A 12,740-nucleotide genomic window follows, 5' to 3' on the forward strand; every position below is an offset into this window, starting at 1 on the left:
CTGATTAGACATTGGCCTGGGGGCTTATACTTAAGCAGATGTCTCCACCCGGCTGAAGTTTGCTGACTTTTCAGGAGCTGAAGGACTAAATAGAATTGGGAGAGGGAATGGGATAGCCAGGGAGTGGTGGGATGTGAGTGCCCACAAGAGCAGTACCTCCTACCCTCTGTGTGGTAGAGATGGTCCTGTCTCTGAGGTACTCGGTTGGTCCTTGACACCTCGTCCAGACTGCATTTAGGGGAGGCTGTGGCCCAGGGTTGAGTTGGGAAAAACCTGTCCCTTTCTTCTTAAGCTTTGATGTGCTCCAGGCTGGGGCTGTGCTCTGTGGGGCCTGCGGGCTATCGCCTGGAGAAGCCTCTGGCTCATTTGGGCAGCTCTTCTCCAAGTCTGAAGTGATGACTAGGAGAGCCCTGAGACTAGGGAAGCAGGGAGGAGTGTCTTCAGGGGGAGACAAGGTTCTGCTGGCTTTCCAGGGACGTAGTGCAGGTCGCATGGTTTTGAGCATGCGTTCTGGAGCCAGGCTGCAGACTGGCTGTGAGACACTGGACTTCCCTATCTGACTTACTTTGTCATCTGTAAAGTGGGACAATGGCAGCTTGGAGCCCATGAGGATATTGCTTAATGCTTTCTAGCATTAGCTCTCACCGTCATTGTCCTTGGCATTTGTGACTCGGTGCTGTGTCAAGAGGAATCTGTTTCCCCAGCTGAGGCCAGAATCACAGCCTGACTCTGAGATACTGAGCACCTGAGATACATGTGGCAGGCCTGGAGTTCAGGCCTGTGGCTCCCCATAGACAAACAAACCTTTGAGTGGGACTGAGGGACGGAGCAAGGACTGCCTTGGCACTGTGGAAGCATCAGGAAGGGGAAGTAGGAGGGCTGCAGGCACATATCCCTGCCCCCCCCCCCCCCCCCAGGATACAGCATTCCTGCAGGGTCATAGGCTGGCTGCTTTCATCAGAGGATTAGGGGCACATGTGGGTCGCTGTCCTTTCAAGTACAAAGGGCCACTCATTCAAGGTGATGAGTGAAGGCTTTGAAGGGGAAAGAGGGTGATCCTGGCATTGGTACCTATGCAAGCTAGAGAGGAGGCCACAGGGTGACCTTTCTGGAGGGGAAGGGCCCCAACTGTCCCCTAGGCACAGCTTCTATCCCTTTCAGACTGGGATACTCCTTGATACCTCCTTTTGACTTTATCTTTGTTCCCCTCCCACCAATAGTACCCCTTAGTCCTTCACTGCCCTCTTGACAATAGGTGGTTCCTGATTGGCCTGGCTGCCCCATAAGCCCAGCCTTGACTGGCTTTCTGAGTACAGTCTGATGGCTCAGGGTTTTGGCCTACCTTGAAGTAGTCTGAAATGGCTGGCACGGAGCTCAGTTTGGGATCATCACCATCATGGAGGGTGGGCTTGGATCTGTTCTGTTGGTGCTTTTGTCTCTTAGGAGGATCCCAAACCCATTCCCCCATCCCCCAGTGATGCCTGAGGTGCTGGAGAGCAGCTTGAATTGGGGAGTGGGGCCTGGCTTTCCCTGCTGTCATGTCTGCTCCCTGCCCAGGCTTGTATGAAACAGAGCCATAGCATTTTCACGAGTGCTTCAGTGTTTCTCACAGAGAAATGGACTGTTTGTACAGCATCAAATAGTTAGGCTTTGGGACATCAGGCCCATCCCCATCCATCCATCCCCAGGATGGTTAGGGGAAGCCCATGTGAATTCTGGATTACTCATTGGGGAGTCTTGACCCGGAGCTTAGGTTCAGGGCTTGTGGACATTAGCTTCCTTTGAAGAATATACTAGAACTCCAGGCCAACCAGGGCCTCTGTGGTGAGGCCTGAGAATGTGAACTTTTATACAGTTAGTGGTTGCTGGTGCTGCCACAGCCCTAGGACCACGTATGAAAACATTCATGCATTTGTGTTCACAGTGTGTGTGTGTGTGTGTGTGTGTGTGTGTGTGTGTGTGTGTGTGTGTGTGTGTGTGCAGGTATAACTAGCATACTGTGGAGGCCAGAAGAAAGCAGCAGGCATCCTCTATAACCACCCAGCCGGCACCTTTGAGGTGGAGTCTCTTGATGAATTTGGGGTTCATATTTTCTTGGATAGCCTAGGCCAACAAGCCCCAGCAATGCATATGTGAGACACCTGGCTTATTCCGTGGATGCTGAGATTTGAATTCTGGTCCTCATTATTTCAGACAATCACCCTTAACTGTGGGAGCTTCTCTCTAGGCCCTACTTTTAAGAAGTGCTGTTCTAATGATGGGAAAGAGCCTCCCTGGCTCCCTGGCAAATGTCCATCTGCCTTCCGAGCCTGCCTTTGTATGTCAGTTACCAAGGGAGGTACCAAGCCTGTCTGTGTGATAGCCAGAGGCTAGGGAACTTTCTTCCTAACACCATGTTTTTGCCTGTTCTGTGTTCTCAGTGCCTTCACCATGGTGGTTATACCTGGTTAGTTACCATGGGAGAACTTTCCCAGAGTTTTTCCCAGAATTATTCCCGGAAGGCTGAGGGGCAGAATGAAGAGTGGAATGGCTGGGTCCTTGTCCCCTTGATTCATCAGATAACAAGCCACTGTAATGGGAAACAGCAGGCCAGGAATCCTAGTCCAAGGGGTTGAATTACAAAGGCTTTGCGTTTTGTTTTTTCTACAGATTCTCAAACAGCTCAAATGAGGAACTTGGGAAAGTAGCCCCTGAGATCACTGTGGGGACCTGCTGGCGTGATCTTGGCTATGGGACTGATGGGAGGGGGCAGACCCTGCTTCCTGTAGGGTACTCATGGCATGGTCCATGCTCAGGTCACTGCCAAACTCAGAGTCAGATTTCACATACTTGGTGAGAGGCAGCTCAGTGTTAAGTCCTCCTGTTCATACATGAGGAGAAAGGCTCATGGGAGACCTGGTGGGTGGAGTTTCCTTCTCAACATGCCAACACTCATGGAAGCTCTGTCTTGCTTCTTTAGAAGAAACAGCTGGATAAGAATTAGTTCCCACTCTCAGAGAGTTCAGTCGAATGGAAATCAATTTCAGGATCAAGCATGATCACATCCAGGGGAAGATGAGCGTTTATCCTTAAGCCCAGCCTTGCTGCCCTGCAGGAATCATGGCCCACCCTGTGGGAGCTTCTCTCTAGGCCCTACCTGGGATGTGCCTACCACATCCGGCCGTCTAGCAATATACTTCATCAATAGAGGGAATGGCCAGCATTCCCCTTTCTTCTATAGATGGGGAGGTCAAGGTTCCCCACATAGCGGTCTGCTGAGTCACCTTGAATCCCCAGCAGCTTGGACCCTCACTGTCCCTGCCAGGTGGTAGGTGACTGAGTGGACAGTGTGATTTCCTGCCACCTGGCTCTGTTGTCATGGAGGCATTGCACAGGCCCAGACTCTGGGTTTGCCCTCAGAGAAGAGCACCCTGATTAGAAGCATTGCTAGGTCCTTGTGCTGTCCCTGTTATTTGGTATGACGCACATCTCAGCCCCATGGAGTCTCCTGTTACCTTTGCTGTGTCAGGAATGTGGGGTACATCTCTTGCCCCACCCCCTGTTGTTCTGAAATGACATCAGCCGAACCAGACTCTTTGGGGGTCATTTCCAACAGCACACGCTGACCTCTCCCAGGCTTCCGTCCTCACTGGAGTGAAAGAAAAATGAAACACTTGTCAATAGGCCAGACAGCAGAGGAAAGAGCTCATAACCGGGCCTGGGGCTAGGGTCCAGATGTTTCTGTTTGGAGGCTCAGACAAGAAATACAAACCAGTTCCAGAGTGGGTTAGTGTCTCTGAGGCCTGGCAAGTGTTCACTCCCACAGGGATGCTCTACCCATCTAAGTACCCTCTTCTCTGCTGATGCCCTTGCCTGGAATCCCCATTCACAGTGCCCATTACCATAGAAGGAGCTCTCACTGGAGCCCAGTGTTTATGTCAGACACACTCTTCTGCTGTGTTGTGGTCCACATATTCCTACCCTGCCCTGGCTCGTCTCATCGTATGAGTTGTTCTCCTGAACTCAATTCTGCCCAGCTGTCAGACATTATCATTTTCACTTTCCCAAGCCACTCTAAGGTAGAACACAGAACCACAGATGTATTCCTGACCTTTACCAGGGGTTTCAAACATTCAGGGGAAGGTGGGCAGGAGAAGGATCCAACCAGGGAGAAGGCTTGGAGGTGAATACTGGACAGTGTGTTGAGTTGTGTAATAGAGTGAATATTCAAAGACCTGGATTTCCCTGCTGAAGATCTGGGAGGGCAGTGGGCTTCGGAGCAGATGTAGAAGGGTGAGCTGGGGTGGAGGAGTGTTGCCACACCTCAGAAATCTAGGCAACAGGTGATATCAGCTTTCCTGAGCCTACCACAAGTGCTGTGAGTCACCTCCAAACCAGGTCTCTTATGCAAGTGGCCTGAATCTGAGCCTACAGAAGGTTGGGTGGGCCAGGAGGAGGCCTGGCCAAGGCCACAGCTGGCAGAGAGCATGCTGGGCTAGCTCTAGAGCCACCTCTGATTTGGAATGGCTCTACTGCAGGGACAGAAACTTGCACACAAACTGTCTGGAAAATCAAGGCCAGCAAACGGACCCCTGGGTATGTCTGAAGCGGTTTGGAGCATTATAACAGGCCTGCCTTCTTTTTGCTGTTGTTGACCCCATGTGGGATCCTTTCCCACAGGAAGTACATCGGGTTGAGCTACTAGTTCTGTGTTTGGTTTTGAAGCCATTCACAAGGCAGCTAGCCCTTCTGTCCTGACCCGGAGGTGCAAAGGCAGTGGTCAAATTGCCTACCAGTATGGTGGCCATGTCTACCACTCAGACAGTGAAGACAAATGCTATGGCTCTGTTCCATCAAAGTAGATGTGCTCTATCTAAGTGACCAAACCTGATAGAGTTCCCTCCGTCTACCTGATGTACTAGAAGCTTGGGAAAGGGTTTTGGGCAACAGAGATCACTGAGCCACCTAGCTCTCCTACATCTAGTAGTTAAGATTAACCCTTGGGGGGTTGGGGATTTAGCTCAGTGGTAGAGCGCTTGCCTAGGAAGCGCAAGGCCCTGGGTTCGGTCCCCAGCTCCGAAAAAAAAGAACCAAAGAAAAAAAAAAGATTAACCCTTGGGATTCCACATTGATGATTAGGAAAAAGCACAGGCAGCGATGATTGCATTGGTGTTCAATTCCCAGCGTGGGGTAGGCTGGAAAATGGATCTTACAAAGGTGGTTCTTTCAGCATTGGCTCTCAAAAGATCTCCTTTGGAATTGTTTCTGAGTACTGTGACCAAAACATAACCAAATGCTTCTCCTGCAGGGAGTCAAGGGTTGACTGCCAAAAAGCTGCGTGTCCCTATAGGAGTGAGATCTTTCAGCATTGCTGGGTAGCATGGCTGGGTGACATCAAATGACACCAAAGAGAACACAGAATTTTGGGAACTGTTCCTCAGATGAACATTTATGCCTATGCTGGCTCTCCTCACATGCGTAGTCTAGCCTTTTAAGCAGATTGGTTTTTTACAAAAATTTCACATACCCAGCTTTCCTGGGACACAGACTAGGGTATACATTAGGGCCGTGTTCTGTCTTACACTAATTCACATACCTTCGAGGTTTTAGGAAGTATATCGTGTCCCTGGTGTACCCTGGTGGGAATGGAATGTGATGCTAATTGTTCTTTTGTGGCTGTGTGAAACCACTATCTTCCTTACTGAAGCATTCTGTGGGAGAAAGAGAATTTAAAGCTAAGATTTGTTGTGATTTTTTTTCAAGTGACAAGAAATCTGCTTGTTTCTTTGATGAGAATGGAATGATGTAAAACATAGAAAATGTGAAACAGGGGAAATATAATTTATAAATCTGCTAAGAAGCTGTTTATAACTGAAAGGAAAGTGAGTTAGAATACAGAGGGAGTATGAATTCTGCTACCTTTGGAAAAGTGTAATTTTTAGCCTAAAAACCAGAGAGCCTGAGGCAGCAGTGGAGAGAGCTGAAGAAGCCAAGAGCTCTGCGGAAGAAAATGGGGGTCGAGTTGGAAGATGGACTAAGAAGGGTGAGGAGCGCTAGGTCCAAGATGAACCGTTCACTTGTTGCCTACAGTGATAGGGAGGATTCAGGACCACCTGAAAATAGAAAAATCTGAGTCTGCTTGAAACCATTCTCTAAAATGCCATGTAGTATTCACACGTGGCTACACATCTTTCTGTGTGGTTTAGTCTCTGGGCACTTTTGCTATCTAATATGCAAGCGATTGTTATACTATATTGTTTACAGAATAATGGCAGGAAAAGTCATGCTTTCGTGTTTAGCATAGGCTTGTTCTCAGCTTGGGGGATGGGGGTTGTTGCTATTGTTTCTTTGTCTACAGATGGTTGTCCTATGGATGGGAAACCAGTGCGCTTTAGTTGTGTTCTTGGTGCTGGTTCATAGTTTCTGGGTGTTCAATCTATCCTGGTGGGGAGGGCCTGTGTGGTATAGTAGCTTGGTTTTAGTGGCAGGAACATATGTCAGAGGATGTACACAGCACGGTAGACTAGAAAACTGAGTCTGATGGGAGCCAGGGGTTGGGTATCATCACCAGAGACCATCTTCTAGTGACCTTACTTCCTAAAAGTTCCCAAGCTGTCACCACCAAGCAGGAAACAACAAAGCATGAACCTGGGGCTGGGGAGGACCTTCTATATCTCTGTGAATAAGGCCTCCTGCTTCCAGTCATTCTGGTGGGAAGTACTACACTGTTACTCCGAGGGGATCTGTTTTCTCTCTTGCTAAAGTTCCAATCGTGGGATTTTGGGCTTCCTCAGAGAGTTGCTGAGTTAAAACAAGAAAAGCTTCTCTTTTCCCCTTGCCTGTGGCAGTAAGGATTTTGACTCAACATCTGGTTTTGAAAACACGTTGGTTCCCTCTCCAAACTTCATACACTATGAAACACTGCCTAGCCCCCATCTGCTGCTCTGACTGTAGTGCTGCCACACCTCACTCTAATTCATGTGGTCTTAGAAGCCACATGTAGGCGACTACTGTTGTGGTAGATTTGCATAGTTCTCCATCTGCACTAAATACGATTCCCCTGGTTGGTTAGCAAATCAGTTCTACAGTGTTAGGTTATCTCCTGGTCTCACCTACAGTCACTGTTCCATTGTCTCTGAGATTTATCTAGCATTTATCTACTTAGTTCTTCATAAGGCTTTTTAAATTAGTTTTCAAAACCTGCTTGTTCCTGTGGTACGGCGCTCCCTAGCTTCTTTTGGCAATGCCCTGGTCTGCTGCTGGCTGTCCAGTCTCCTCTGCGTCTTTCTTCTCACCTTCCTTGCTCCTCTCCTGGGCCATGGACATCCCAGAATATCTGTTTCCCTGGTCCTACACAAGTGCCCCTGAAGGGCCACCGCCAGACATGCTGGGGCAGAGCCGAGTCTGAATGTACTTGGATGAGTTAAATCGTTAGAGAGCTGTAGTGTCAGAGCCAGGCACAGTCAGCTACGACACAGAAGGACAAATTTCCTGTCACCTGTGTCTTCCCTGTTGTTACCAGGGTCCTTGGAGTCTTTTCTGCGAGCTATATAGGTATTTAGGTTGAATGAGAGTATGGAGAGCGAGTGGGCAGGGTAGAGTTCTCAAAACCTATATCCTGGGTCCCGGCTACTCTAACACTCTGCTGTCACTTTCTTCATAGGTGGAAGGGGGCATCTGTGAACTGGAATGGCTCAGACCCCATCCTGTGACCCTTGGATGCATGGAGTTCTATGGCTTCAGCACTCATCACTGGGATGACCCCTGGACCCCAGGTTTTAGGGTCATGTCTCTTAGAGGAGTCACCCTGCCAGAGTTTGCATGGCCACAGAGGCATGTGGAGTCTTCCAGTTCCTTCCATAAAGGGCTGTGGTAGGGTCCTGTGCACTGTTGATGTCCCTCCTGGCCCACCTGTGACTGCCAAAGACAGGAAGGAGGCCACCAGAGACTCTGCTGCCTTTCGTTTGCATCCTTCTTGGATAGCCCTCTCTCTAAGGCTTCTGGTGTCACTGGCCTTGGGGACTCTGGAGCCTTGTTACTGCAGCTTCCATAAAGCAACAGTCAAGCCTATGACTAGGGCCAAGACTTTGTGGTTCATTGGTGTGAGTGGAACACAGGTCTGCTCTCAGCATGGCTAAGATGGGACAGACGGGTGGAGACCCAGGACCCCGACTGGCAAAGCATCTCCTAGCCAAGATCTGAGGACAAACCCTGCCCTTTGTCCCAGAGTTGTCCTCGACTGGGTCCCCAGGTCTCTCAGTTTTCCACAGGAGCAGCATAGTCCAAGATACAAGCTACCAAGAGCAGCCAAAGGTCTGGAGAGCCCAATTCAGGGAAGACCTGGCTGTCTTGTGAAGCCACATGAGGATGGGGTGGGCAAGGGTAGAACGCTACCCAGGAAGTGACTTCTTGCCCAGACAAGCAAAAATGATGGAGACAAGCAGAGGGATCAGGTGTCAACTTCCCTGTGGCTATGGGGAGAACTGGCTGCTGTGGGAGTGGGCAGGGCTTTAGATGAACTCACATTGCAGAATAAGAGAGGTTGGATGGGAAGATGGTATGTCACCACATGTTGTACATCCTCTGGCTTTTGTCATGAAGGGTGATAAAACAGCAATGGGTAGCTAGGGAAGGTGCTGGCTGGTTCAGAGCCAGAGTCCAGGGCTGCTTGCAGCAGTTACAAGAGGTACCCTAGGGGTAAAGCTCCAGACCTCAGAGTCCCCGCCACATGACTATCCAACTAGGATACCTCCTCCCCTAGCCTGGCAGCCCATGGAGTTTAGGAGCCTAGCTGCTCTAGGCTGTGTCCTCTGTAGTAAGAGGTCTCCTCGCTGTAAGAAGAAACCCCCTCCTTTAAGGAGTTAGGGATGTAGTGGGGGACAACTACAGAGCTTGTCTTGTGTTCCTAGGGCACATGCCGTGTCCCAACTGCAGATTTTTGCAGAGGCAGGGAGGAGCCAACTATGCCATAGGAGAAGCAGAGGGCGGGAAGGGCTGTGTCCTGCCCCAGGCTCCCTGGGGGCTTACTGTGTAAACTTTAGTGGCCATTCACAGCAGGTTCCCAGTAGAAATGCTTCCTATATCTCCTTGAAATGTTTATGCATTTGTTTTCCTTGGCCAGAGATGGACAGCTGCAGAGTGCCTGGCTGAGGAAGTTGGTTTCCCTGCAATGACCTTGTTTATCGGCCTGGGGAGGAAAAGTATCTTTTCAATGAAACCCACTTAGTCTCCTTGCCAGGGGCTCTTTGGCAGGGCTAGAGAAAACAAACAATTCCCAGCATTACTGCAGAAGGTTGACCCAACAAAGCACAGAGCTTGCTCTTCTCGGAGCCCTGATGCAGATACACAAGTACTACGCTGTGGAGAGGAAGGTAGGCAGAGATGGGTATAACTGCTCCCAGGCTTTGAAGCCTTTTCAGTAACACTCTTAGGGCTGTAGGACCGAAACCCCTCCTCACAAGGGGACAGTGTTCTCTGTGGGTGCAGTGGTAGGCGTCACAGCCCTCTCCCGAACTGCATTAAAAACATTAATGCTCACATACATATGTGCTAAGGGCCTGTACTTTTCTGTCTCTGTTACTCTAAGTGGAGACAAATTCCTACTCTTTTTCTGTTGACTTTGCTTTCTCTTTAGCATTTGCTTCTTGATCTAGAGAGGGACACACAGGCCGTGACTGTTGATTTTTGACATTATGCAGCGTGTGTGGAACCTGTGTAATGGCCACTTAACTCCAAACTCTCCTGAGGAAAGTCCTCCCTTCCCCTGAGATGTTCATCTGAACAGGTGCCGGGGCAGCCTGTTTTCACTTCCCAGCCTTGCTCCAGGAGACCTCCAGACCCAGAACCACCCCTGGCTCTTTCAGAGAAGAGGGTCAGCCAGACAGTTGTTTGCTGTTTTGACTTTGTATTGATTCTTTTCGAGTTTCCCATCATGCACCTCAGTCCTGCTCATCTCCTCATAGCCATCCTTTGCCCTTGCAACCTCCCCAGCCAAACAAAAAACAAAACAGCCCCCTCCCCCCCAAGCAAAGCAGAGAAAACATCTCATTGTAGAAGCTGTATCATGTCACTGTGTGTCCCCTTTGGTCCACGCACCTTCACTGGTAAATGTTCATTGCAATGAGTCATTGGTCTGGTTTGAGGTCTCTGGCTTCTGTGACACCATTAATATTGAATCCTCACTGGTACTTCTTCCAGTTATCCTGTTGTTGCCCTGTGTCATGGAGATCCTGCAGCTTTGACAGCAGAACCGACCCTTTTACTTGTCCCAGCTGCTCACAGATGATGTAGATTTTGGGGTGGGCCAACTCAGAGCCCTGGATCTGGGCCTGTGAGGTAGCTGAGTTGGTCAGCCCTTGGCTGTCTCTTATCAGCACCACCAGGGTGAGCTCTCCAGCACTGCCTTGTCTAGGCCACCCCATGCCTCCATTGCAGGAAGCAATGTTAACTCTCTTGCTCTCATGCCCATGCTCTCACCTGCACCCACACCTCCAGAGCCAGCTCCACTGTGCTGCCCAGTCAAGGTTCAGGACCCACTCTCCCAAGTGCTGCAGCCTGAAAGGGGCAAGGACAGCTCTTTTGCTCTCATGACACCCCTCCCCCCTCAACCGGGGTCAGTTCCTCCTACTGCCACAGGTGGTGGGGGATGAGAGGGCTAAGGGCACCCCTGCACCCACGCCACCTTAATGCAGACCAATGGCAGGCCAACTATGCCTCTCTCACAGCTCACACTCTTGGGGTGAGCTCACCCACACCCCTGTACTGCCCAGTGAAGATGCAGGACCTACTCTCCTGAGTGCTGAGTGCTGGGCTAGCTCCACTGGGCTCAGTCTTCCCAATTGCTGGAGGTGGCAAGAGGTGTGGGGATCACCTCTCCCAAACCACCACTACCAGGGCCCACTCCATGGTGCTGCCTGGGTGAGGTACAGGGCCCCTTTCACTGTCAGTGAGATGAAACCAGCTCTCCAGAGTACCACAGCCAGTGAGGGATGGAGCCAGCTCTGTACAGCCCCTGGACGTCCACATGGTCCCCAGTAGCTGCCCCTACCACAGATGGGTCCCCATGTTCTCTAGTGGTAATATGAGCCATAGACATCAACACTGACCCCTGCAGCTGCATAGCTACAGATGCAGACATGGCCCATGGCTCCGGGTGGCAGGGCTGGTCACTCGCAATAGGATACTCCTCTCTACCCCCCAGTCCTCAGTTCCATCTCTCTTCATGATGCACACTGTGGTGGCTTTGACATCTGACCACCACATATTTGCACCTTGTGGTGACTCCTGCTGCTGTCTGACCACACACCTGACAAGCTCCCAGGTGACAGTCTCCATCAGCGTTATGTGGTGTGGTAGCAAAGAGGTGCCTATGCCGTGCTCCAGAGGGCAGGAGCTAGACAATCCTGACCTGTATGCTGCGGCCGTTCTAGAGGCTGCTCTTTGCCACCACTAGGCACACAGAGAGTTCTGGCTCCTTCGTTTCTCAGGATGTTTTATGTGGGGGAGTCCTCCCTCATCTACTTAGGGCAGGCCAGCTCTTCAGTGGGGACAGCCTCTCTCCCATTCCTTGTGTGGAACACCAAGTCTTTCCTCCATGGAATCCATTTGCGAGCCATGTGAAGCCCGTGTGTCCTTCCGTGCACACAGGATCAGCACACACAGGATCAGCTCTGAGTGCTCTGTGCCTTGGCTTTTGCCATAACTTTACCCAGGAGACCCAGCCACCATTCCTTCCATCAGGAGTGGGCGGGTTGTCCACTTGGGCACATTAGTTTTTTCTGTCTTGCTTTTCAAGACAGTTTCTCTGCTTAGATAGAGTTTCTCTCTTTAGCCCTGGCTGTCCTGGAACTCGCTCTGTAGATCTGGCTTACCTTGGACTCGGAGATCCACCTGCCTCTGCCTCCTGAGTGCTGAGATTAAAGGTGTGTGCTGTCACTGCCTGTCTGTGTGTATTGTTTTTCTAGGGATAAAATAAGTGGGTATCTTCTGTGTCACATTGCCTTTCCCAACCTGTATTAAAATTACAAACGTCCACATACATTTGTGTTAAAGATTTTGTAGTTCTCTGTTGATCTACTTGGAGATAGACTCTGAAGTCCACTCCAAGCTTTCAAGAAATTGTCCTGGGAACTGCCTTACTTGGCTTTAGGAGCAAAGACACAGCCCTTTCAGACCTTGCATCTGATGCCTCTATACAAGACACCCTTGCTAATTGTAGGCCCAAATTGCCCTATGGCCAGAGGGTAGGGATGGCCAGCTTGGGAGGACATTAGCTCTATTCCCTTGGGGCACCACACAAAGCAGTTTCCAGGACAGCAGGATTCCTGTCGGTCAGAACTAGGCCAGGGCTTAGAGATATCCTAAGGTAAGGGTGCACTCAGACTTTGTCCGATTACCCCCAGTGTGTCTGTGTCACAGGAATGGCACCAGCTCTGACCAAGGGCCAGCAGGGACCCTCAGTCTGCTGAGAGTGAAAAGACCTAGTCTCCGTACGTACTCGGCTCTGCCAAGCAGGCGGCAGAGGACTTTTCCTGGTTCTGGATGCTAACCTCACTGTGACTCAGAGTGGCCCTCAGAGCAACAGCATACTTGCAGTTTCTCCTTCAGGGTCCATCTCATCCCCCAGCCCCCAACCAGAATCTGCCTCTTAAAATGGTGGGACAGTTTTAGTCTGGAATGCTCTGGTACAGAGCTTGTGGTTTTCATAAAGTCTAGAGAGATACACAGGAAACTCAACGTGTAGGTCTGAGGAGGAAGCTGCC

At 50.4% G+C, this 12,740-nt stretch overlaps 1 protein-coding gene across 2 annotated transcripts in view; it reads left to right on the plus strand.

Annotated features, from left to right (window-relative positions):
- Positions 1-12,016, plus strand: part of Mindy4 (MINDY lysine 48 deubiquitinase 4) — a 110,978-nt gene extending 98,962 nt beyond the window's left edge. For both annotated transcript variants that reach the window (NR_197244.1, NM_001431721.1), the window contains 1 exon segment: positions 7,643-12,016. Coding sequence is in view for 1 of the 2 variants with exons in the window: in NM_001431721.1 (NP_001418650.1) it covers positions 7,643-7,691 (49 nt within the window). In the remaining variant the exon portion in view is untranslated.
- The last annotated feature ends 724 nt before the right edge of the window (positions 12,017-12,740 follow it).

Source organism: Rattus norvegicus, chromosome 4 (assembly GCF_021556685.1).
Source record: "Rattus norvegicus strain SHRSP/BbbUtx chromosome 4, alternate assembly SHRSP_T2T, whole genome shotgun sequence".
In the NCBI taxonomy this organism is placed as follows: domain Eukaryota; kingdom Metazoa; phylum Chordata; class Mammalia; order Rodentia; family Muridae; genus Rattus; species Rattus norvegicus.